This window comes from Chiloscyllium plagiosum, unplaced genomic scaffold (assembly GCF_037043375.1).
Source record: "Chiloscyllium plagiosum isolate Xiang-an unplaced genomic scaffold, Cpla_swu_hap1 HiC_scaffold_26, whole genome shotgun sequence".
Taxonomy (NCBI): Eukaryota; Metazoa; Chordata; class Chondrichthyes; order Orectolobiformes; family Hemiscylliidae; genus Chiloscyllium; species Chiloscyllium plagiosum.
Window position 1 is genome coordinate 12,049,046 of NW_028270164.1, and position 26,758 is coordinate 12,075,803.

The following is a 26,758-nucleotide window of genomic DNA, read 5'->3' on the forward strand; positions in this document are numbered from 1 at the left end:
ATCAACAAACACATCGACCTGGACCCAATATACCGACCACTACAGCAGACAGCTGAAACTGACAACCGGAAGCGGCAGGGACAGGCCACTATAAATGCCGGAGGAACACCACAGAAGCGCTTCACAGGAGGCTCCCAAGCACTGACGATGTCACCTAGACAGGGGATGAAACATTTGCAACAAAAATTTCCAGCTCAGCGAACAGAACCACAACAACAAGCACCCGAGCTACAAATCTTCTCCCAAACAATGAGAAAGCTGTTGATTCATAAGGGTTCACAAATACTTTCAGTTAATAGGCTTCTGTAGGTGTGCACTTTGAGTACTAGCTTCACTCCATCTCCTGCTTTTAAGGTTTGCAACAATCTATAGGTTTGTGCAATCTTTTCCTGATTAGTAATGTTGCACAAATGGAGCAGTATTATCGCCACATCATTCCTTGCATAAAGCCAAGCTGCTTTAGCCACAAACCAAGGTGAACATTTCCAGCAGCTGAGAAAAGCAGTTCATGGGTTAGGTTTGTTTTTAATTCCAATGGCCATAACCTTGATTAGAGAATTATGGTTTTAAATCTGTTCTGAAATAAGACTGCATTGACCCAAGAAATCATCTCTAAACAAAGTGTCTGTCATTCTATAATGTGTACTGTGTGCTATGATTGTGCACTGTGTAGTAGCATTTGTGATAAATTATACACTATCTGGACAGTATTATGCATTCACTTTTCTACATGGTTTGTGTTTAATCATGACACCGATCTGCGTCACTCTCCTCTTTCGTTGAAGAAGGTGTGGTTACTGGACTATGTTTCAACCAATGCTGAAAGCTGCCTGGGATCTTGATAAATTGCTGTTTATCCTGAGGGATCTTCATTTAAATGATGCAGTCAGGCACTTCCGTTCAGGAGCAAACACTGGTCTCCAGTCATGGGTCTCCAATCTGAGAAAACCAGAATAGTCAGCCCATAAAGTCTGTGAAGGGCTTTTCCTTGCACAAGATTCCTGATCTAACCCCACTCACTTGATCAATCCTCAATTTGCTTAATGTTCCTCTTTGAATCCATAGAATTGATGGACATTTTTTTTTCAACAGTTGTTTATGTCAGCTGCTAACGAGAGTTTTGTTTGAAGCACATTTTTGTTGGGCGTAAACTGTTAACCTCCCTTTAATTTTCTTTGGGGGGATTGTTATAAAATTATGCTGTTTGTTATTGTGGAAGTCGTCCTAGTCCCAGAGGACTGCAGGCTCCTCCCTCGTGTGTGCACGTGTGACAGAGAGAGACTGGTGGCGGGTTTAGCCTGTAGGTCACCATGCTTTGGGCAAGGACCAACTTTCGTGGTGACCTCCGCTAGTCTGGGAACTGAGGAAACTCTGGCATCTCTGTATCGCATACCAGCAACGGAGTCAACTGACCTCTCTCACAATTGCTGTTTGCTTCATCAGATTACCTCATGCTCTTCATCACATATTCCCCTTTCAAATGGAACAAAGTACAAATCGTTCTGCTGTAACATACGTTTCGTTAACGCGAATTCGCTGTAACACGATTGACGAATTGGGGCGTTGTTTCTAAAGTGCAAACTTTTAAAAGCTGAAATGTGATTACATCGCTAACACTCTAAGCACTGTTTCTAAAGCGTGATTTTTCTATAATGTGGCATTACACAACATTGCAACCTTCGTGTTAAAGAAGAACTCACTGTACTAATCCCTCAAGATTTCTGTGACTCATTCTCTCTAACATGCAGCCTCCAATACCTAGAACAACCTCAGGCACCTAAGCATGGCAACATCAGCCCCTCCAAGCAGCACTCTATCCTCATTTGAGGATTCCTTCATCGTCACTGGGTCAAAATTCTGGAATTCCCTGCCTGCTGTCACTGTGTGTATACTTCACATGATGAGCTAAAAAGGCACGACATGACCTATTTGACAGCAATAAGGGATTGCTGCTAAATATCAGCTTTGCCAATGGCATCCATAGACTGACAATCAATAGAAATTTAGGTGTTGTTTTGTCATATATGTAAGCCCTCTTGCCACATTACATGCAAATGAATCTATCCTGCAGCTTCCTTTTATGTAGTGGTATGCTTCCTAAATCCAAGTACCCAGATTGGGAGCAATATTCTGTGACCAAATTGAGGGTTAAATTCATTATTACCTTCCATTGCTCTTCTGTTCAGATTTTGTGACCAGTGAGTGGACTGTCCCACCTGTCTGAGTGCTGCCAGTCTTTCACCTCATGCACCTTTTGTATGTGTTGCAAATTTGATCAATGTTGCTCCCTCAACTCCTAAATTCGTATCATTCATGTATATCCAGCTAAGTGCTATCTGACAAGATCAAGGGACAGCCATGAAAAATGGGGGCCCCCAACCCCAGATTCTTCCCTCCTTAATTGTAGAATCCCTACGATGTGGAATCCGGCCATTGAGTCCACACCGACCCTCTGAAGAACATCCCACCCAGACCCTACCCCGCCTCCCCTAACCCAGTAACACTATTTCTCATGGCTCTTCTAATTGATCTACACATCCCTGAACACCTATGAGCAATTAGCATAGCCAATTCACCCTAACCTGCACATCTTTGGATTGTGGAAGGAAACCAGAGCACCTGGAGGAAATCCACATAGTTTGACCCAAGGACACTGAGGCCAGCTGAGGAGTTGCACAGCCTCTTTTTATTTCTCTAAACCTGGGATCTTCCATATCATTATACTGCATGTGCCCACTAATCCACCAGGCTGGATTCTTAAATGAAGTAGCGATGTTCCAAATGACAGGAGAGTGCAAAATGAGAAGTCACAGTCTAAGGATACAGGGTAGGCTATTCAGGAGTGGGATGAGGAGAAATGTCTTCATCCAGAGAATGGTGAGCCTGTGGAATTCTCTGCCTAAGGAAGTTGTTGAGGCCAAAAAAATTGAATGTTTTCATAAAGCGATTAGATCTAACTGCTTATAGAGTAATACAGCACTTAAACAGGCCCTTCAACTCAACCAGTCCACGCCAACCACGTTTCCAAACTAAACTGGTCCCACCTGCCTGCATTCGGCCCACATCCTCCAAACCTTTGCTGTTTACATACTTTTAAATGTTCTGACTGTGTACCTGCATCTACCACTTCCTCTGGCAGTTCATTCCACACATGAAGCACCCTCTGTGTAAAAAAAAAAACAAAGTTGCCCCTCATGTCCTTTTTTTAAAATTTCCTCCTCTCACCTTAAAAATATGTCCCTAGTTTGGTATTCCCTCACCCTATGGGGAAGACCCTCTATCTATACCCCTCATGATTTTATAAACTTCCAAAAGTAACCGCAGCCCATGCTTACTGTTGGTGCTCCACAGTTTTCAAAGTGAAATCTTCTATCTGTACACCCACATTATCCAGCCATTTAGATAGTTAGATATAGTTCTTCGGACTAAAGGGATCAAAGGTTATGAACAAAAGCAGGAACAGAATATTTAGTTGGATGATTAGCCACGATCAGATTGAATGGTTGAGCAGGGGCGAGTGGCCTACTCCTGCTTCTAATTTCAATGTTTTCTTTATTTAAAGCCAACAGCAAAGACACTTGCATGAGAATTCACAAATGCTAATTGTCAGCTACTTATTGACGACAGGAATATGGGTGCAGTTTTATCATGAATAAAGCACTACGTTATGTCAATTAAAAATAAACTGTAAAATGTAAAGCCTTTATTTTCAACTATTTTTGCAGCATAATGGGCTCATGCAAGTCACAAAGAAGTAGTGGCCATTTCCTGGGTGTCCATAACAAGGGAGGTACCCTGTATGGAAAGGGTAGGGGCAACAGAGAAATGAAATCCAGCAAGATCTTGACAAACTTGTCCCAGGTTTTACGGGGTGCATTTCTAAACGATTTTAATTTTGGTTTAGGATTCAGAAGAAGGTGCCACCTTTAGAGACATTGGAGAAGGAAATGGTGTGGATGAAGAAGTACCTGTCAGAGCTAAACTCCCCCACAGTGCTCTGCCATAATGATCTGCTTTGCAAAAATATCATCTACAATGAAAAGGAAGGTGAGGACCTGGAGATGGAACTGTTTCATCCCCTTCCTGCTGCACCCTGGCACACGTTTTCATTCTACTCTTTTTAAATAAAGCGCCAACTGTGTCAATTTACAGGAATTGGAGTGGATCACTAACCTGGGACTGGATGCTGAGCCAGTTCCCATAGATACTTGGGGCAGTGCCCATGCTCTGGCCGGTAATTATCATTAGCAAGTCTCGTTTGGCGTTCATTTAAACGATCCCGGGTTGTTTTGTGTGGTAACTGGGTAATTTCTCCTTTTATTTGGGTCATCTTTATTTACAAATACATTCACCGATTTGTGTGCATTTTCTGTCTAGTTGACATAACTTCATCAAGGGTTTGTGAAGCTGTTGTGAATAGATTTTACTTTGAACAAATAAGACAATCGCCAAATCATTGAGAGGTTCTCAGCTTGCCATTCAATAATTGCCGACTTAAATATGGAATAGAGTTTGAATCCTGATCCTTTTGAGTGTTGTCACATGATGTATCACATCCTACTGGCGTACCATGCTGCAAGTGTTTGTATTTCCTTGAGTGATCTGCCTTGCAGGTAGTCGTGCCCTCACACGCTGCCTGCATTATGTTATCTCTGCCATATCTGTTTACCACACATTCAGTGTCCTACCAGAGATCATCATCACATGAAAGTAATCTGACACTAGCCGTGATATAATAACTAAGCTGTCACTACTGAGCTTGCTCCGGCTGCTACTGTTTCTACATATCTCCACGCTAAACTGAAGGGGAAAGTTGGTACTATTAATTTAATATTTGTTTATTAGAATCTTGCTGTTAACGGGTGTGAGGTTGACAGTAAATCTGTGAATGTGCAGGCTCTGAGTGAATGTGGGGTAGCTCCGGTTGCTAGGATTGGCTGTGGGATAGATAGTGACCCTGTGATTGGCTGGCTGTGGGGCTGACAACAATTCTGTAATTGGCTGTGGGTCTGGCCGTTTATAAAGAAAATTACAGCGCAGGAACAGGCCCCTTCAGCCCTCCAAGCCTGTACTGATCCAGGTCCTCTATCTAAACCTGTCGTTTATTTTCTAAGGATTTGTATCCCCCTTCTACCTGCCCATTCATATCTGTTGAGGTTGACCTTAAATGATGCTATAATGTCCACTTCTACCACCACCGCTGGCAACACGTTCCAAGCACCCATCACACTCCTTTTCCCCTCTCTCCTTGAACTCATGACCCCTAGTAATTGGGGCCCCCACTCTGGGGTAAAGTTTCTTGCTATCCACCCTGTCTATACCTCTGAAGATTTTGTAGACCTCAATCAGGTCCCCCCGCCTCCCTTAACCTCCAACTTTCTAATAAAAATAAGCCTAATCTACTCAAGCTCTCTTCACAGCTAGCGCCCTCCATACCAGGCAACATCCTGGTGAACCTCCACTGCAACCTCTCCAAAACATCCACTTCCTTTTGGTAATGAATGTGGCTCCCACCTCTATCAGCGTAAAAGACCATTCCATCTGCGACTCCCTCGTCAGGTCCACACCTCGGAGGGGGCCCCCCCACAGCCGCCCTCCAGCCCACATCCCACTCCTGGTACCTTCCCCTGTCACAACAGGAAGCCCAAAACCTGCGCCCACACTACTCCCCTCACCTCCTTCCAAGCACCCAGGGGATCCTCATCTCACATCTGTGAGAGTAAATAAGTCTTTATTCTTCTACTGTCTTTCTTTCAAATTTGAAGCTAATTCCAATGCCACAAACTGATCATCTAACATCCAGAGGAAACAATGGTACCTGGGGTTACCCCCCCCAATTGGTATGGGCCAAACACTGAGTCCCTGGGGAAGTACAGAGGAGATTTTATTCATGTTGCCTTGCACAAGGTTATTGTTTTGAAGCTCTATATTCCAATTAATTACTGCCATTTCTGGTTATCAAAATGTCTCCACGTTGGGTAGAAATCTTGAGCTTTCAAATTTGCTAACTGTTTTAAAAATGTGCAGCTAATGTTTAAGCTAAACATACAGGAAAGTGAATTTGTGATATTGTAATTTGGAATTTCTGAACTTTGTCCAAAAATAAATGTCTGGATAATCTATATTTTGTTGTTTTTGGGGGATAATAAGAGGTGGACTAGGTTTTAGCAAGTTTATGTTTATAGGTGCAAGGCTAGTTTTTCTAATTAGGAGAAAGTGAGGATTGCAGATGCTGGAGATCAGAGCTGAAAATGTGTTGCTGGAAAAACGCAGCAGGTCAGGCAGCATCCAAGGAACAGGAGAATCGACGTTTCGGCCATGAGCCCTTCTTCAGGAATTACATCTTCTAATTAGTTATTTGTATTTATGTTTACCACGGACTAGGAGTTAGACAGGTGGCAGATGAGATATAATAGAGAAGTCTATAGCAATGCATTTTGGTAGCTGGGATAGGGAGAGTCAATATAGACTTAATGGCATAGTATCACAGTGTTTAGAGGAGCAGAGGGACCTACAGTGCAAATGCCTTGTCTGTTGAAGTTGCCAGCACATAACGAAAGAGTAGTTAGCAAATTATTTGGGGGCTTGGGCTTCATAAATAGTGGCATTGAGTATAAGAACAGGAAGATCAGGCTGAAGCGTTCTACAGCTGTAGTTGAGCTTCACCTAAAGTATTGCATACAGTTTTGGTCATCACGCTTTCAGAAGGCACTATTGGACGTCGAAGATACAGAGGAGATTTACCAGATTTTTCATAGGATGGAAGCTTCTAGTTTTAACGTTTGGCTGGAAAGTTTGGAGTGGTTCTTTTGAAACAAAGAAGATGGCAAGTAATGCTGCCCTAACTGTGGACACCCACATCCCCTGAACAAAGTAAACAAAACACTGACTGGAGAGTTGATGGAGGTGTGCAAGATTATAACTGGCTTGGATAAGGTAGACAAGGAAAAACAAAACTCCAACCACTAGCTGATGGTGCGAGGACTAGGGAACACAAATTCAAGAGTTTGCTCAAGAGATGAAGGGGAATGTGGAAAGGAATTTTTTTAATGTAGCCTGTAGTAATGATCTGGAAGTCATTGCCCATGAAACTGGTGGAAAGGGAGACAATAATTGATCTTGAAGGGAAATAGGCACATGAAGGAAATACACTTGCAGCTATGAGTATTGAGTGTCAGACCGGATAGCTCCAGGGAGCCAGCATGGATGTAATAGTGTGAATGAACTTCTGTGTTGTTGTGAATCTGTGTGACTCTGTGAAGTTGCTGCCGCATTCTGTAAAGCAACACGTGTCAATCCTGTCCTCTAGAGAATATCATGCAGAATGAGTGTAAAGTGTAGAGTTATGTATTTTGGGAAACAGTGCAAAGTACAGCTGTTACTTTGCGTAAAGGTTAATTGAATTACCTTTATTGTCACGTGTACTTAAATGACTGAAACGTTTACAGTCACCACATTACAGGCTACCTTAGGTACAAAGGTACTTTAGTATTGATACTTAAAATCAAATTCTTAGGAAACAAACAAATTAGAAAAGTAAAAGAATAAATAGTCCGGCATTGTAGTTACTGTATTAAAGTGCATTATATTATTAATTTTGTCAACTACTGAATCTGTATAGTTTGCAGATACATTGCAGTGGATGTTTGTGAATTACTGATTCATTTGTGTGCATTAGAGACAAGGCCAGTGTTTATTACCCATCCCTAATTGCCCTTGTGACAGTTCTCTGAGGGAGTTGGCTCAACTGTGAGCTACTAGCCTCCACATGACCCACCAAATCCCCGAGATGAGAAAACAATCTCCACCTTGCCCCCCCCCAGTAAATCACCAAGAGCCCATTCTCCATGTGTTTGCTGTGGACAAAGGATTAGACTCTGGGAGACAACAGAAGCACCTAATGCTTTCCGTTTCCAATCTCCGCTCAGGTCATAGGGTGAGGATATCAGTATGGGGATGACTGCACAAAAATAGAGATGAGCCCATTCACCTTTATTATATTGGTGGTCATGTGGTGTTGGAAATATATGAACATAGAGTTCAGTTCTGATAGAAAGTTTCTTTCTCTGCAGGTGCTCCCTGATCTGCTGTGTATTTCCAGCAAGTTTTATTTATTCCATCATGGGATGTGGGCATCGCTGGCTGATCCCATTTATTGCCTATCTGTGATTACCCTGGAGGAGGTGGTGGTGAGCTGCAAACCACTGCAGTCCATTTGGTGTAGAGACATCTGTGAGTGTGGGATTCCCAGGGTTTTGACCCTTTGGCAATGACTGGGGAATTTCTACAATTCTGACTTTTCTGAAGATATCCTGTTTGTTTTGAATGCATTATTAAGTTTTTTTTTTATATGATGAACACTGTGAATGATGTGGGTTGTAGTATTGGCTGGATGGCTGGTTTGCAATGCAGAGTGACCCAACAGCATGGGTTCCATTCCCACGCCGGCTTGGGTTACTTTGAAGTATTCTCCTTCTCAACCTCTCCCCTCACCTGAGGTGCAGTGACCCTTGGGTTCAACCACCATGGGTTCTCTCTCTCTCGCGCACGCGCGGTCTCTCTCTCTCTCTCTCTCTCTCTCTCTTTCTATCGCGCGCGCGCTCTCTCATGTTCTCACTCTCTCTTGCCCGCGCACTCACTCTGTCTCTGTCCGTCTCCAGAGAGTGGTCCTCTGGGACTGTGGTGACTTTGGCTTTACTATTAGCAAAGGCAGCTGATCCTTGATATGCCAAAAAGGGCTGAAGAAAAATTCATAGCTGTATTCAGCTCGCACCTACACCCCAGACAGGATACCTCCTCCCCACGATTGAAATTGTTATGCACTGAATCAGAAGAATTGTTGTGTATATAACTTCAGAAAACTCCCCAGTGAATTTTATTTTAAAATAAGAAGCCTTGTAATAAAAGCTGTTTGAGCAAAGCCGGGGTGGAGCAGAATGGCCAAAAATATCAATGGAAGCTGAATAATAGTGTGACTAAAACCTAGTCTTCTGATCGAAGGGGAGGTCCATATTGAAGCTGTCGGGCTTGTAATTTTGTTAATAATACAGAAAAATATTCTACTTAAAAGTAATTTGAAGTGGGAGGGGCAAGATGATATAGTTGCAAATAACACACTTGACAAATGCAGTGTGCGCTATTTTAGATATGAGGTGTGGCTCAGCTGGTTATCCAAGGTGAAAGTTCAGTGTCGTACAGGGGACATTTTGCACTGCAGGATGGTTTCTGACATGGTGGTGATTATGGTTATGCTGCTTTGTATTTGCTGTTGTTGTTCCTCTAGATATTAGAGACTGCGGGCCTTGGCAGGCGTTATTAAACAAGCTCCACTAAATTGTTGCATTGCACCTTGAGATGCAATATGTTGGTTACTGCCTTTTTATTTGGAAAATTCTATTATGCTCTTTGCAAGGGGCATGCATTGAAACATCGAAAAATTTACATTTGTATCAGATGTCTCAAAATGCTTTATGACCAATAATATTGTAATGTCAGAAATGCAGCAGCTAATCTTGACATCATGATCTCCAACAAAACAATTTGATAATGGCCAGATAATCTGTTTTAGTGATGTTAGTTGAAGGATAAACATTTGAAATGATGCTGTGGGATCTATCCCATCTATCAATGGGCACAGGCAGGGCTTCAGTTTATTGTCTCTCCTGAAAGTTGGCATTTCTGGAGCGTTAGTCAAGACTGTTGGACTTGGGTACTTGAAAAGGACTTGAACCACTCGTGGTGACTCAGAGGGAGGGCACTGTCCGTTGAGTTGATCGTTTAACAGGGAGCTAGTTTGCAAATAAGCCATGGAATCAGCTAGTCTCTATTAATAACTACTTTTCCTCTTTCTTTAAGATACTGTTATTGTCTTGCGAAGGTAAGTTTTCTCTCTTCTGGGTGGCATCTAAATTTAAAAATTGAATCCGAATGATCCTTGCTGTTTTGACTCAAAGTTTAATCCTCACTAAGTACTTAAGAAATGTATTCAACATACCTCCACTGTCTGCCTCCGATCATCAGTGTATCTTTGCTATCATGATAGTAGCAATTCCTGCCAGTATACTATACCGTGAATAGCCTCCCTCCTTATTTAACTCAGTCAAGTCCCCTTTCTTTGAACCAGCAACGCCAATGTTCAACCACTGGAGATCTGGCCTTGGTATAGTTTTTGATTTATTATTTTCACATATACCTAGGTACAGTCAAAAATTTTGTTTTGTGTGCAGTACAGGCAGATCATACAAAGTGTATTTGGTTAAAGATCATACAAAGTGTATTTGGTTAAAGAACAGAGCGAGGAATACAGTGCTACGGCTGCAGAGAAGGTGCACAAAGAGGGAGATCAGCATGAAATTTAAAATTTGACAAGTCCATTCAGAAGTATAATAACAGCAAGGAAGAGGCTGTTCTTGAACTTGTTGATACATGTGTTTAAGCTTTTGTATCTTCCCACTTTGTACCTTTTTTAATTTCTTACTGTCCTGCATGGCTCAGTTCGTTCACCTCTCACTCTGTGGGTTCAACACTCATTCCAGACATGTGAGCACCACATCCAAGCTGATAGTCCGGTGAGGGAGTGCTGCAGTGTCAGGCAGAGTGCCACATTTTGGATATTCCATTAAACAGAAGCCTTATCTGCCATTACCCTAGCCCAAGCCCCCTCCATCTTGCCCAGATCTTTTGTGTTCATGGTGGTGATTGTAGTTGTGTTCCTATGTATTTGTTGTCTTTGTTATTCTGGGTGTTAGAGATTGCAGATTTGGCAGGCGTTATTGAAGAAGCCCCACATACTTGTTGCATTGCAGCTTGAGTGGCAATATGTTTCCGCGTGGTCACGTTCTGGAATGTTGGTTGCTGTCTCTTCATTTGGAAACTTCCACTCTCTCTCTTTCCCTTTGTATTTCTGTTTTTCTCTTTTTTTTTATTCTTTCTCCCCTCTTTAATCTATTTCATGCTGTTCCATGCCACATCTCCTCCCACTCCATCTCTCCCTCCTAGTCATTTGCGATTTGGGAATGTGACAAGTGAAATTATGTCATTGTGAGGGGGTGAAAGTTATTACACTAGACTAACACTGAGGAATAAGAACTTACTTCAGCACTGAAAAATAAATATAGATTATTCTCTACATAACCGTCCCCGCAAATTGGCATTCTAATGAATGTGAGACAATTCATTCTGTGCACTTTACCCTCATTATAATCCATCAGCTATTGCAAATATATAAAGCAACAGTGTGCTTGGAGTAATTTCAAATTTATTCTCAATCAAAGCAGTTTTGCACAGGGCTTGATTGTGGGATGGATTTATCATTTTATTGTACCGGTGATAGTATGTCTGAGCAGAGCTGAATGACCCAATTAACAAACCAGGGGCTCTTTTGTGCAATGATAGTGCCTCTACGTCTGAGCTAGGAGATCCAGGTTCAAGACCCACCTGCTGTAGAGGTGCATCATAATACATCTGAAAAGATGATTAAAGAATATCTATAAACAAGCCATTGTGAGTTGGAGAAGTGCTGACTCTTTTTAAAAAGGCAGCAAAAGTGTTATATTTTCCAATCTGAACCCTGTTCACATTTTACAGTGCCTGACATAATGGATTTGATTGTTCTCCTCTGTGCAGCCTTGCTGTGGTATTTACTAATTTGGTTATTTATTTCTCAGGTTGGGTGAAATTTATTGACTATGAGTATTCTGGTTATAATTACCAGGCCTTCGATATCGGAAACCATTTCAATGAATTTGCAGGTGAGTGTTTAGTAATCTGCAACTTCCCCAGGGCTAGGCTATTCAGGAACGATGGTGGGCAATGATTCTCCAGACAAAAGGCTATGGAAATCCAGCAATCTTTCTCCCTGTCCCTTTTGTTTGGGCTGGTAGTCAATTTAAAATTTCAAAATTGAGGTTGCAAGGAACATAGAGCTTAGAATATTGATACCCATTGGTATCATTTCATCATTCAACTACATGATCGCTGAACTTTTACCTGAGCATTATTTATTCTATTATTCACACAGGATGTGGGTGTTGTAGACTAGGTTAGCATTTATTGCTGATCCCTAATTGCCCTTGAGAAGGTGGTGGTGAGCTGCTGACTTCTTAAACTGCTGCTATTGATGGGCAAGAGGAAAGGGGCGTGTAGATTCAGCTGCAAGACGTTAGGAAGGGAGTTATAGGATTCCTTCACCCAGTGATGGTGAAGGAATGATGATGCCGTTCCAAGTCAGGATGGTGTGTGTCTTGGAGTGAACATTAATGTATCGGTGGTGTTCGCAGCTGGTTGTTTTGCCCATTATCCTTATATCCTTTAAGAACTTTTATGTCGAGAAGTCAATAATTTTTACCTTGAATGTACTCAGCCACAGCCTTCTGGGATACAAGATTCCAGGGATTCATCACCATCCGAGTGAAGAAATTCTTCTTCTTCCCAGTCTGAAGTGGTCTCCCTTTGTTCTTAGGCTATGCACCTTAGTTACTGACTTGCCCAGCTCCCCAAACTGAGGGAAACATCCTCCCTGATAGATGTTTGTTAGGCAGGGGTATTAAGAACCAAAGTAGTTGATGAATTTGAGTTACAAATCAGGGATGATCTAATTGAATGTCAGGTTATTCTTAAGAGGTTGAATGATCTACTCATGTAACTGTTCACCTTATGAATTAAAGAGTAGAACTGGTATTTTTTTAAATGTCTCACTTTCTTGTGTAGCTCTAGCATTATAACAACAGCCCACCAAGTCCTTGCGAGTACTTGCATTCCAGATAAGTCTCCTCACCAACCTTTTTATTCTATCACCATCAATGTGTCCTTCTATTAATTTCTTCATTGTGTGTTTATTTAATTACTCCTTAAATGCATCTACATTGTTTACCTCAGTTATTCCATGTTCCACATTCAAACCATTCTTGCATAAAGAAGTTACTCCTGAATTCCCAAGATGTGCAGGTTAAATGGATTGTTTGTGCTCAATTGCCTATAGTGTCCAGGGATGTGCAGGCTAGGTGAATTAGCAATGGGAAATGCAGGGTTACAGGGATAGGGTGGGGAGTGGGTCTGAGCGACCGTCTTTGGAGGGTTAGTATGGCCTCAATGAAGCAGGCCATTCAACCTACATTGTAGGAATTCTGTGATTCCCAGTTGGATTTATTATTGATTGGTTGGTTGATAGTGAAGACCCTTAAGTTTAGATTTCTCTATATCTTCTGGAAATATAGGCTGTACATGAACGCTATCAAATATTGATTCTTAACTGCTCTCTGGGCAATTTAGATGGGTAATAAATACTGTCCAACCAGAGACATCCACATCCTGTGAATGTTTTGTTTTTAAGTTTTTAAAGACCTTTTACCAGCACCTTTTGTTATGAGTAGTGCCCAGAACTGATTGTCATAACTGTTTTCTTTCTGAATTGTGTTTTAGTCCCTCCCTCTATGTACCCTCTTGTTCAGTCTAAACCTTTCTTCCCATCATCACTGCTATCCCTAGACCTCTGTCATCCATCATGATTTGTCTACTCACAATGTCTTTATTACAGATAAGGCCATCTTCCATCGTCTCCACTCTCCCCCTTCACTATCCACACCTTTAAACACCTGTATCTCAGGGTGCCATCAACATTCACTTGCTTGACTTCTGCCAACTCAAAGACTGAGAAATAAAAGTGTGTAATGATGTACTGCACTTTGGCTGTACATGCTGGACTTGTATTAACGTAATGCTATCTCTTTCTCTGCTAGGAGTGAACGAGGTAGACTACAGCCTGTATCCAGACCAATCCTTACAGTTCCAATGGTTGAGAACCTATCTAGAGGCTTGTAAACGGTTTACTAAGAAGGGAGGCGAGGTAACCGACAATGAAGTACAGACACTGTATGTTCAAGTCAACAAATTCTCTTTAGTAAGTACAATATGCGAACCTAGTTGGAAAGTACTTGAGTCCCCGCGATCTTCTCCATTGGAATCACTTCAATTGAAAGACTCATCTAAATTGGAGGTTATTGCATAGTTAGGGTATGGCCTTCCCAGGATGTTATCCTCATAGTAATAGAGTGGGTGAAGTGTAGACTTTGAGATCTGTCTGGGTTCTCTGCCACTCTAATTTCTGAGGGTTGAACCATGGATTTCTATTGGATGAAACACCATGGTGGTTTACCATTGCCTTCTACAGGATGGCTGACCAAGCTCTTATAGCCCAACATCAATGTACTGGAAAAGTTTACAAATAGGAGAAAGTGAGCATGGCAGATGCTGGAGATCAGTCGAGAGTGTTGTGCTGGAAAAGCGCAGCAACTCGGATAGCATCTGAGGAGCAGGAGAATCAACGTTTCGGGCAAAAGCCTGTGACTCATTCCTGATAAAGGGTTTAAGCCCGAAATGTCGATTCTCCTGCTTTTTGGATGCTGCCTGACCTGCTGCACTTTACCAGCATCTCACACTCAACATAAGTTTACAATTGTTCATACTGGAAACCTGTGACCAGCAGTGTGCTGCAAGGATTGATACTGCGTCGATTGTTGTTCACCATCTATATAAACGCTTTGGATGAGAATGTAAGAGCTATATGTAGAAGCTAAATAAACTGGGGCTGCTTTCCCTGGAGCGTTGGAGGCTGAGAGGTGACCTTAGAGGTATATAAAATCATGAGGGGCATGGATAGGGTAAATAGGCAAGGTTTTTTTTTCTCTGGGGTGGGGGAGTCCAGAATTAGAGGGCATACATTTAGAGTCATAGGGGAAAAATTTTCAATGTTTTCACAGTGTGTTGTGTGTATGGAATGAACTGCCAGAGGAAGTGGTGGAGGCTGGTACAATTACACTATTTAAAAGACATCTGGATGGGTAAATGAATAAGAAGGGTTTATAGGGATATAGACCATGTGCTGGCAAATAGAACTAGATTAGTTTAGGATATCTGGTCAGCATGGACAAGTCAGACTGAAGGGTCCGTTTCTGTGCTGTACGTCTCTATGACACAATGACAAGGTTGGTACATTTGCGGATGGCATCAATTTTGGCGCTATAGCAGAAGGTGAAGGTTATCTAAGAGTACAATGGAATCTTGATTAACCAGTGGGCCAAGGAATGCCCACTGGCACTGACAGAATGCAGTTAAATTCAGACAAGTGCAAGGTGTTGCATTTTGGTAAGGCAAACCAGGGCAGGACTTACACAGTTACAGTTTTGGCGAGCATTGTGGAACAGAGGGCCGTAGGGGTGCAAGTAAATAGTTCATTGAAAGTGGCATCACAGGTATATAGGGAGATGAAGAAGTTGTTTGGCATGCTTGCCTTCATCAGGCAGAGCACTGAGTACAGGAGTTGGAATGTCATGTTACAGCTGTATCAGGCACTTGTAGGCATGGCCACCACATAGTGGAGTGATGACACTGATGCTCAAAAGGCAAGAATTGGAGGAGTGCAGATATCTTGGAGAGTCGTAGGACTGAAAGACGATATTGAGATTGGTAGGAGTGAGGTCAAAGCTGAAAACTCATTATGGGGCTTTGTGCTCAAAGGGTTATTGACTGTCTTGATGTGTTGGTGCTGGTGTAGAACTCGGGTGGGCAAGGTCATAAGTCACATGACACCAGGATATCTTTGGATAGGTTTATTTGAAATATAAGCTTTCGGAACACTTGCTCATTGTCAGATGAAGTGAAAAGAGCACCCAGGCACCAATTCTGTTAATTCTGCTCCTAATTCATATATCTGTATTGGTGGATCAGACAGAGTGATAGGGTTGCAACTAGTTCAAATCAAGCTTGTTTATTGAGCTTTTCCCAAGTTGGTCAGTGGCTGATTTGATGGAGGCAGGAATCCTGATCTGATGATACAAGTATAGTGCAGTGCTATGTAACCATACAGTTTGCTTCCTCACACATTAACCTGAATTCTTATCTTTGAAGTCAGTTCATTTCCACAGTAACTAACTTGGTCCTCAAGCACTTTTCATTGTCACAATTCTTGATTCAGCCGCAAGGAAAGGTCCCACTGAAAATGCACAAATCCATTATGATGCACTGCATTCTCATGATGCACTGCATTCTCATGATGCACTGCATTCTCATGATGCACTGCATTCTCATGATGCACTGCATTCTCATGATACACTGCATTCTCATGATACACTGCATTCTCATGACACCATTCCAGCCGCTACATTCCGTATCGCGCTCTGCTAGAAACAACATGACCACATAGATGACTGGTAATAACTTATTGAGACACCAACAAGCACTGAATTAACACTCCTTTTGTCATTTTTGATTCCAGGCATCTCATTTCTTCTGGGGGTTCTGGGCATTGATTCAAGCCAAGTACTCAACCATAGAATTTGATTTCCTTGGGTAAGTATCTGAGAGAAACATTGATCACTTGCAGAAACTTTGCTAAACTCGCATCCTGGCCTAGTGTCTCTTTTTTTTATTTTTGTGTTGGATGTGGGTGTCACTGGCATGTTGCCCATCCCTAGTTGCCATTGAACTGATTGGCTGTCCCAGCCATTTCTGTGATTAAGAATTAATCACATTGCTGCAGGTCTGGAATCACATGTAGCCCAGACCAGGTAAGGACAGCAAATTTCCATCCCTAAGGACATTGTCAATTAGTTTTGTTTTTCACAATAACTGATGGTGGTTACTTGGTCACCATTTAATCAGCTTTTGGATTTTTATTATCCTGTTTTTGAAATCTATTTTACATGTTTAATTTCTTGAATAGAAAGATCCTAAAGAAATGCTTTCACATCCCGAAGTGTTAATGATGCAAACCCTGCCGCAGTGAATCCCAAAGGTTTTCACACTGTGACACCATTTTGCTGTTTGAGATTTGCCCACTATCGTCAGTGAGAACTATTAACAGTTGGAAGGTTGGATGGTGGGGGAGTGATATGAGAATGTCAGGAAAGGAGTGCAGGTTGGCCATTGTTGCTTTGCGTCTTGTGCCCCCACAATATCAGCCTATCATGCCCAAAGTTTCATCTTGTGACCCCTACTTGGGATTTCAATCCCACATGAGGAAAGCCTGCCCTAGAGTTTTCTTTTGTCCAATTCAATTGTAATCCACATTATTATTGTTTCACTGTAAACTCTGGGAGGCAGTGGCCAGTTCTTATCACTAGATAATTAATCCAGAAACTCAGCTTATGTTCTGGGGACCCGGGTTTGGATCCTGCCATGGCAGATGGTGGAATTTGAATTGAATCGCGAATCTAAAGTTAAGGATTTAATGATGTTCATGAAATCGCTGTCAATTGTTGGAAAAATCCATTTGGTACATTAATGTCCTATAGGGAAAGAAATTGCCATCCTTACCTGTTCTGGCCCACATGTGACTCCAGACCCACAGCAATGTGGTTGACTCTTAACTGCCCTCTGGGCAATTAGGGATGAGTAATAAATGTTGGCCTAGCCAGCAATGCCTACAAATTCATTCATCCTGTGAGTGATTTTATTTTTTTAAAAGCTCTCGACTTTTTAAAAAATGATCTTTGTCAGTATGTTTCATACATACCTTCATATTTAATCTTCTAAGTTAAGCTAACCAGTAATATAAAGCAAGACTGAGAGTTTCTTTAGATATACAAAGGGCAAAAGAGAGGCAAAGGTTGACAATGGGCTGCTAGAAAATGACGCTGGAGAGAAAGTAGTGGGGAGCAAAGAAATGGCTGAGGTACTGAATAATTACTTCCCATCAGTTCTCACGGTGGAAGACACTAATAATATCCCAAAAATTCAAGAGAGTGAGGGGGCAGAGCTGAGTATGGTAGTCATCACCAAGGAGAAGGGGCTAGAAAAACTGAATGGCCTGAACGTTCATAAATCACCTGGACCAGATGGACTACACTCCAGAGTTCTAAGTGAGATAGCTGAAGAGATATTGGAGGCGTTAGTGGTCTAGTGACCCTTTCAAGAACCACTAGAATCAGGAAGGGTCTGAGAGGACTGGAAAATCACTAAGGTGACACCCCTGTTTAAAAAAAGGGAGTACGGCAAAAGACAGAAAATTACAGACAGAGAGCCTAACTTTGGTTGTGGGTAAGATCCTAGAATCCATCGTGAAGGATGAGGTTTCTGAATACTTGAAAGTGTATGGTAAAATAAGACAGAGTCAGCAAGGTTTCATCAAGGGGCTGTCATGCCTGATAAATCTGCTAGAATTCTTTGAGGAAGTAACTAACAAGCAGGTTAGACCACGGAGAACCAATGGATGTTATCTACCTGGACCTCCAAGGATGCCTTTGACAAGGTGTCACAGAAGAGGCTACTGAGTAAGATAAAGGCCCATGGTGTTAGAGACAAGCTGCGAGCATGGATAGAAGCTTAGCTGTCTGGCAGAAAGCAGCGTGTGGGGATAAAAGGGCCCTTCTCAGGGTGGCAGAACACCACTGGTCACCAGCTGCAAGAATCATCGAGTTGGGACCACAACTTTTCACTTTATACATTAACAATCTAGATGAAGGAACTGAGGGCATTCTGGCTACGTTTTCAGATGATACAAAGGTAGGGAGAGGGACAGGTAGGGTTGAGGAGGTGGGGAGGCTGCAAAAGGATTTGGACAGGTTAGGAGAGTGGGAAAAGAAGTGACAGATGGAGCACAACGTGGGAAAGTATGAGGGAGAAAGAATAGAGGCATGGATTATTTTCTAAATGGGGAGAAAATTTAGAAGTCAGAAATGCAAAGAGACTTGGAAGTTCTAGTCCAGGATTCTCTCAAGGTAAACACAGGTTGAGTCAGAAGATAAGAAGGCATTTATTTTGAGAGAACTTGAATATAAAAACAAGGATGTAATTCTGAAGCTTAATAAGGCTTTGGTCAGACCACATTTGGAGTATTGTGTGCAGTTTTGGGCCCCATATCTCAGGAAGGATGTAGTGCCCCTAGTGAGTGTTCAGAGGAGATTCACGAGAATGGTCCCAGGAATAAAAGGTTTAGCATCTGAGGAATGTTTAAGGACCCTGGGTTTATACTGAGTTTAGATTGATGAGGCGGGATCTAATTGAAACTTACAGAATACTGAATGGCCTGGACAGAGTAAATGTTGGGAAGAGGTTTCCATTGGTAGGGGAGACAAGGACCTGAGGGCACAGCCTTAGAGTTAAGGGAAGACGGTTTAGAATGGAGACAAGGGAAAACCTCTTTCCCCAGAGAGTGGGTGCATCTCTGGAATTCATTGCCACTGAAGGCTGTGGAGGCCAGGTCACTGAGTATTTTTAAGATGAGGTAGATAAGTTCTTGAATATCAAGGAATACGGGCAGAAATTGGGAGAAAGGTTTCTCAACCGCAGTCAGCCATGAGTGAATGGCAGAGCAGACCAGATGGACTGAATGGCCTAATTTCTGCTCCTATGTCTTACGGTCTTATAGTCAGACCATCTTCAAAGTTGATATGTATTTGACATATTCAGAAAAGTCTTAGCTGTGGGAGATGGGGCATGAAGAAATAGAATTTTTCAGTGACACAGATTTCATAAACTGTGACATGTCCCTTTTCCAACACAACTCACTAGCTACAATTTTACTTTAACGTGCCTTGTTCTCCAGCCCCACCCAGTCTTGTCTGTCAAGAACATAAATGTTTTTGTCTTCCAGGTATAGTGTGCTGAGGTTTAACCAGTATTTCAAGATGAAGCCTCAAGTCATTGTTCTCCAGACGCCTGCATGATGGTGTGAATGACATTCCACCCATCGCTGCACAATATGTTGGTCTTTCCAGCTCCCTCCCACAGACAGACTTCGACAGCCACTTCTTCCCATCTCATGCTGCGATTCGAGAAGTAGACTTGCCCCCAAACTCTCATCTACTGTACCCTTTAAGCACAGACAGCTGTGAGAAATCGGCATACATTCCTCTCGTGACTAAAGCCTCGGCTCCATGTTTTACCTTTGATTTGGATCCCAGTTGTACCCAGGGCTGTGGACGCAAGGGTCTATTGGAATCTTTCCTCTGACCCCCTTTTCCCAGTTACTCTGATGGCAAGCTGTATCCAGTTTACGTTTGGTAGGGACCAAGCTGAGGACAGGTGGCTGAGTGAGGGAGTAATGAAGTGGGGAGGGGGGAGAAGGTTTGTTCTCTTTTATTTATAAAATAGCATTGCCTATCTTTCAGTTGCTAATTAGTCATTTAGCTTATGCCACCATGATTACCGGGAGGTCCACACACTGGCAATGATCAAAGGTTTAAAATAACTTCTGTGTTTAACCTTTTCCAAAAATTGGTCAGAAGAAATGATTTGTCTCAGCCCTAACTGTATAAGAGTGGACTCAGTAAATCTGTATTGCATTTTTCCTTATTAATAAGCTGTGTGGGTGTGCGCGTGCATCTGCGTGTATATATATTATTGAACATACGTTGTGTGTGTGTGTGTGTGTGTTAGCGCGTGTGTGTGTGTGTGAGAGTGAGTGAGAGAGAGAGAGAGAGTGTGACCACAAACCGGAATGGGGCTCAAAGCTTTCTGAGAGGTTCATATAGCCTTGCCCTTGGGCATCACTGCTGTTCTTTAGAAATGGGGGGTAGGGGGTTCAGGACTGGCAGGAAGTGATATGATAAAATGACAAGGTACAGAATGAGAAAGTGACACATTTGCCCCAGTGAATTATCTCTGATCGACAAGCCTGCACACACTATTCTCTCAGGGAGCCTACCCAATTTCTGAATGGCCTTGAGTGTTAGCCCCAGCAAGCTGCACTTTCACCCTGTCACTCTGACAGTAGTAACCTTTTGAACTACACAGTAGCAAGTTCCCATAGGAACTACTTAAGTTTAGTTGAAGGGAAATGTGTAATAAAGCACATGCTGTACCTGCCTGTCACATGATCCTGTAGTGCTCAGAGATGAACCCTATCCAGCCTGCAAGCATCGTCAGCACAGGGTAGAACCAGTTGATTTTTTTTTCTTTTTGGATGGAGGGTAGGGTGAGGAACAGGTTCCCTGCATCAGAAGTACACATAAATGCAGGAGTGCATGAATGCTGTTTACCCCTGTTTACAAAGGAGTCACAGAACAGCATCATAGTGACCAGAGAATTGGGACAAAGACAGCAGACACCTACTGCTCCTGCTCAAACTGCATATCCAGATTAGGAGAGAATGAGTGAATCACTTCGATGCCATGTGACTGACTGGCCAAAGCCTGTGAACTTTGATAGCTTTTATGGAATAATTTTCCTTTTGCAGAACTCCCTATCACTGATGTGAAGTAATTAAGTCGGTGACTACTGAGGGAGGGTCTTGTATGATAGCTTGTATATTAGCCACTAACTTAAGACATTACATTTTCCCCACTATTATCAGTTGACAGCATTTTACACTGCTGTTATTTTGGGTTTCTGTCTGCCAATCTACTTCTTTGCTGAGGCCACTGGGTGAATAAAAGCAAGGGCAGTGTGGTTTTTGACTTGATTGGAAAGACTCCCTGGGGACTATGGATCAGGGAGGTGAGGCAGGACTCTCTCAACCTTTTGGGTTAACCTTGGGCCAAAGAAAACACAATTCCTCTTGCTGTTGCTGCTGCTACTTTGATATGTAGGGAGGTGCACATGGAAAATATCAATCGCCCTAAAATTCAATCAAGCACTGTGATCTGATCAGAAACTACTGCTATTTTCTCTCCCCATGTTTACAGCTGATTCCAGTGATTTTGTACAGTACCTGGTCTTAGATCTGACAGCAGTTCTGAAACAAGAGCTCAGATCTCTTACATTAGATCAAACTTGAACCAACTGCTTTGTTTTTTTTTTATTCCAGTCAACAGAGGCAGGTTTGTAGCATGCCTGTTGATGCCTTCCTCCTGGGGCAGAGCTGCAATGCATTTACCTAGGTGATCTTCCCATTGCAACAATGTGCCACAGATAGCTTCTCTGATCAAAGTGTATCACTGAGCAACTTTAAATCTGCCTTTGTTTGACCGTGAGGCCGAGTTGGCAGGAAATCGGCCAATTTGGTCCAATGCGTCTTTGGTCAAATTGTAGTCCCCGGCCTCTTCAAGTCTCCGAGGTGGAGGACAGTGAAGGAAGAGTTTATTCTTCTCCCTTCCTCCGAGCTGGTCAGAGCAGCCATGGGCATCGCCGTCATGGGGAGGGTATCCACACATCTCAGTCAGAGGGGCAAAGTCACACTGGAGCAGTACCAGAAATGGTATGCAGACCTGTCACCATTTCAGCAATCCCTCCACTCCCCACCTCCCCCTAGTTTCTAATCCCGACTCCACTTCTGTCCATGAGGTGCATCTCAACCAATTGTTTGCAGAAACCTAACTTGAGACTTGTTTTGAACTGTTCACTGTTTGCTTTGTAATTATGATGCAACTTTTTTTTTTGTGAAATGCCTGTTTATAAACCAGTAAAACCATGTAATATTTATCAATGTGCAAACTCTGTCCAGATTGAAAATAGTGACAGTGGTTTCTGACAAAAGTATGTGGTTATTGAGTTAGACATTGAACTGTGACAAATTGTACCCTTTGGTGGTCTCTTGAATCATTTATGCTCAACTGAATGGATTGGAGGTTAGTTTGTACTGGAGATTTGCCTTCCACCAAGTCTCTCATCAGTCAGTACCCAGGGTAAGAGAGGCTTGAAATTGAGAAGGAGGCAGTAAGGAGGGATGGAGGTGGCTGAGAGATTTGGGGAGACTTCATCTCGTTTTGCTTTGGCCTGTGTTGAAAGTTCATCAAGCCACTCTTAATATCAATAACAACTTCCTCCCAGTTGTAAATAGAGATGTTAAACTAAGGAGAATTTATTCGCACTGTTTGCACTTCTTGTAAATTTTAATCCTGCTGCACTTCGAGCTTTGGGCCCTGGCCTTGTGTGAGATCGAAGAGGGGGTGCATTATACTAAACTATTTGGTTTTACTTGACTAAATCTGTACTTTTGGTTGATTGTAATAATCCACATTCCCAAATGGTGTTGAACAAAACTCACTATTTGATAAGGGCAAGATAACCTGGGGTAAAACTGACAGCTGAGAGGATCTGGGACCAGTTGGTTTCTCTACCTCTTGACAAATCCAATGAAACATTTTGATTGTATTACTAATAATCTTGTAAATAAAATACATTCTCTGGAAGACTCTCTGTGCACTCACCTTGAAAGTATTAATGTTTAATTTGAGTGAATTTATTTCAATGTGCCTCACAGTCCGTGAGGTGTGTAATGCACTGTATACAACGACACCCAAGTGTAAAAGATGCGATGTATTTCACACAACAGCACAAATGCATTGATAAGCATTGGGTACTTCACTGCTTCATCTGCAATTGGATTCTTGCATGTATCTTTGTTTTATTATTTAAAAATCACAACACCAGGTTATAGTCTGACAGATTTATTTGGAAGTATAGTACTAGCTTTTGGAGCACTGCTCCTTCAGATAGCTGTGGAGCAGGATCATAAGGCAGAATTAATTGCAAAAGATATGTCATGCAGCTGAAATGAGATGCAAATGAAAAAATATATATCTTGTTTCAGTTGTATGACACAGATCTTTTGCTACAAATTCTGTGTCTTATGATCCTGCTCCACAGCTACCTGATGAAGGAGCAGCGCTCCGAAAGCTAGTACTTCCAAATAAACCTGTTGGACTATAATCTAGTGTTGTGATTTTTTTTAACTTGTCTACCCCAATCCAACACATTCACTTCTGCATCATGTGTTATTATTGCAAGTGGGCATTGGTGCTAAACTGGCAAGTTAACCATTGGTAGTGACCCTCGCTCACTGGCAACGTGCTTATCCATAACATGGAGTGTTCAACTCTGCGCTGTCGCAGAGCACTTCATAGAGCAATATCTGTTGTGAATGATTTAAGAGAGTAAATCCAATGGCAGAAGGTTAGTAACTGGAGGACATAGAGTGAGGTGTTTGTCAAAAGGACCAGAGGTGTTGTGAGGTAAATTGTTAAGATCTGGAATATACTGCCTGAAAGAACGATGGAAACACGTTCAATAGTGATTTGCAAAAGAACGACTATTGATAAATACTTGAAGGTGGCAAAAGAAAACTGGGAAATAAAAATTGTGGATGTTAACTAACAAGAAAGTAGAAAACTGTCTGAAGAACCTCAGCAGGTCTAGCAGCATCTAAGGAGCGTTCTGAAGAATGGCCACTGGAATCGACACATTAACTTTTCTTCCTGTCCTCACATGCTACCAGACCTGTTGAGTTTCTCCAGAAATGTCTTATTTTTTGAAAAATAAATGTAGGGCTATGGGAAAGCAGAGGGATGTGAAATTAATTGGGAAATCCTTCCAGACAGGCATGATGGGCCAAAAGGCCTTCAGTGGTACAATAACTTAATGTTATGTAATACACAAACAAGTGCAACTTCGCGTATAGCATGTTTGATGTAGCAGTGGACAGACTGAAATTACTCAAGAAGCATACAGGAGTAACTCTGAACTCCCTCTCCTCTGTCCATCTGACAGGTACAATCTGGCCATCCTTCATCTAACAATGGGTCCTGACATGTATCTTTTTTTTCTTTTTTTTTTCACCCCACACGACCACCTAACTGTGGCAGTGCTTATTTTTTCCCCAGCACCCATGTGTGTGTGCAGGTGAGAGACACAAGGTGGGCATGTATCTTTTATTATTACAAGTGTGTGTTGCTGCTAAACTGGCAGGGTAACCATTGATAATGATCCTCATTTGCTGTGATAATGTATTTATCCATAAAATGAAGGAACTTTCAACTCTGCAATGTCAAAAGGAATCAGTTACACTTCATAGAATCCGTGCGTAGAACATAAAACAGTATGGCCCTTTGGCCCTCAATGTTGTGCCGACCTGTGAACTAATTTAAGCCCATCCCCCCATGCTATCCAATCATCATCCATATGCATATCCAAGGACTGTTAAATGCCCAGAATGTGGCTGAGTTAACTACATTAGCAGGCAGGGCATTCCATACCCTTACCATTCTCAGTAAAGAACCCGCCTCTGACATCGATCTTAAATCTATCACCCCTCAATTTGCAGCTATGTCCCCTCGTACAAGCAGATGTCATCATCTGGTGAATAAGAATCTCACTGCCCTCCCTATCTAATCCTCTGATCATCTTGTATGCCTCTATTAAATCCCCTCTTGGGTCTGTTCTCAATGGAGAGAAGAAGGCTAAGTCCCTCAGCCTTTCCTCATAAGACTTTTGCTTCAGATCAGACAACATCCTAGTAAATCTCCTCTGCACCTTTTTGCATGCTTCCACATCCTTCCTGTAATGGAGTGACCAGAACTGCACACAATACTCCAAGTGAGGCTGCACTAGCATTTTGTACAGCTTCAGCATGACATCACAGCTCCAGAACTCAATCCATCTATCAATGAACCTAACACACCATATGCCTTCTTAACAGCACTATCAATCTAGGTGGCAACTTTCAGGAATCTACTTACATGGACACCAAGATCCCTCTGCACATCCACACTACCAAAATCTTTCCATTGTCCTAGTATTCTGCCTTCCTGTTATTCTTCTCAAAGTGAATCACCTCACATTTAGCTGCATTGAAATCCATTTGCCACCTCTCAGCCCAATTCTGCAGTTTATCCAAGTCTGCCTGCAACCTGCGACATTCTTCCACACTGTCCACAACTCCACCAACTTTAATGTCATCTGCAAACTTACTAACCCATCCACCTATGCCTGCGTCTAAGTCATTTATAAAAATGACAAATAGCAGTGGTCCCAAAACAGATCCTTGTGGCACACCGCAAGTAACCGGACTCCAGGCTGAATATGTTCCATCAATCACCATTCGTTGCCTTCTTACAGAAAGCCAGTTTCCAATCCAAACTGTTAAATAACCTTCAAGCCCATGCCTCTGCATTTTCTCCAACAGCCGACCATGTAGAACCTTATCAAAGGCTTTACTGAAGTCCATGTATACCACGTCAACTGTCCTGCTCTCAACCATATGCATGGTCGCCTTCTCAAAAAACTCAGTGAGGTTTGTGAGACATGACCTGCCCTTGACAAAACCATGTTGACTATCTCCAATCAAATTTTTGCTTGTGAGAATGATTATAAATCCTATCTCTTATAATCCTTTCCAAAACTTTTCCTACAACAGAAGTAAGTCTCATTGGTCTATAATTACCTGGGTCATCTCTGCTGCCCTTTTTTTTAAATAAATATTTTTGTTGAAAAAAAGCTTTTAAGTTTTTTACAAAATTATAAAACCAGCACAGCTTTATAATATAATAGCAATAATAGAAACCGAATACTACTCTACTCAAACTACCAAAACACAAAAAAAGACCTCTACAAAAACTACAATTCAATAAATAACCAAGGAGAAAGAAGAAAAACAGATAAACAAATGAAATAAAATCAAACCAAGTTATATCAAGTTAAATTATATTCAATTAAATTACTACACTCAGCGCAATCTCACTGAAGCTCCCCACCAACAGGAGCAAAGTAAGTAAACCCATATTTGTTCAGGTTTCTCCCCTTCAGGACAGACAGACACAACCCTCACGGCTACACAAAGGTCCTGGATAACATAGCCAATAAATCTGCATTAATATAATTCAGGAAGGGCCACCATGTTATGTAAAACAAATCCGTTTTCTGGTGCACCATACTCGTAAGGAAGTCCAAGGGGACGCCTTCCATGACTATCCTACGCCAGCTGCAGAGTCCTGGGGGTGTTCCTGACACCCAGCTCATTAGAATGTTCTTCCTCACACAGAAAGAAAGAATATTAAACAATTTCTTCCCATGTGCCTCCAGGGAGGCAAGATTTGGAAGACCCAAA

The 26,758-nt window shown here is 42.1% G+C and overlaps 1 protein-coding gene across 2 annotated transcripts in view; it reads left to right on the forward strand.

Annotated features, from left to right (window-relative positions):
- Positions 1-23,066, forward strand: part of LOC122563064 (ethanolamine kinase 1-like) — a 49,819-nt gene extending 26,753 nt beyond the window's left edge. Inside the window, exons 4-8 of one of the 2 annotated variants that reach the window (XM_043716427.2) lie at positions 3,905-4,047; positions 11,667-11,750; positions 13,737-13,897; positions 16,271-16,344; positions 19,589-23,066. In XM_043716427.2, coding sequence (XP_043572362.2) covers positions 3,905-4,047; positions 11,667-11,750; positions 13,737-13,897; positions 16,271-16,344; positions 19,589-19,661 — 535 coding nt within the window. In that variant the 3' untranslated portion in view covers positions 19,662-23,066. The remainder of the gene's footprint in view (positions 1-3,904; positions 4,048-11,666; positions 11,751-13,736; positions 13,898-16,270; positions 16,345-19,588) is intronic. The other variant, XM_087973485.1, reaches the window with a different exon arrangement.
- Positions 23,067-26,758: the final 3,692 nt, after the last annotated feature.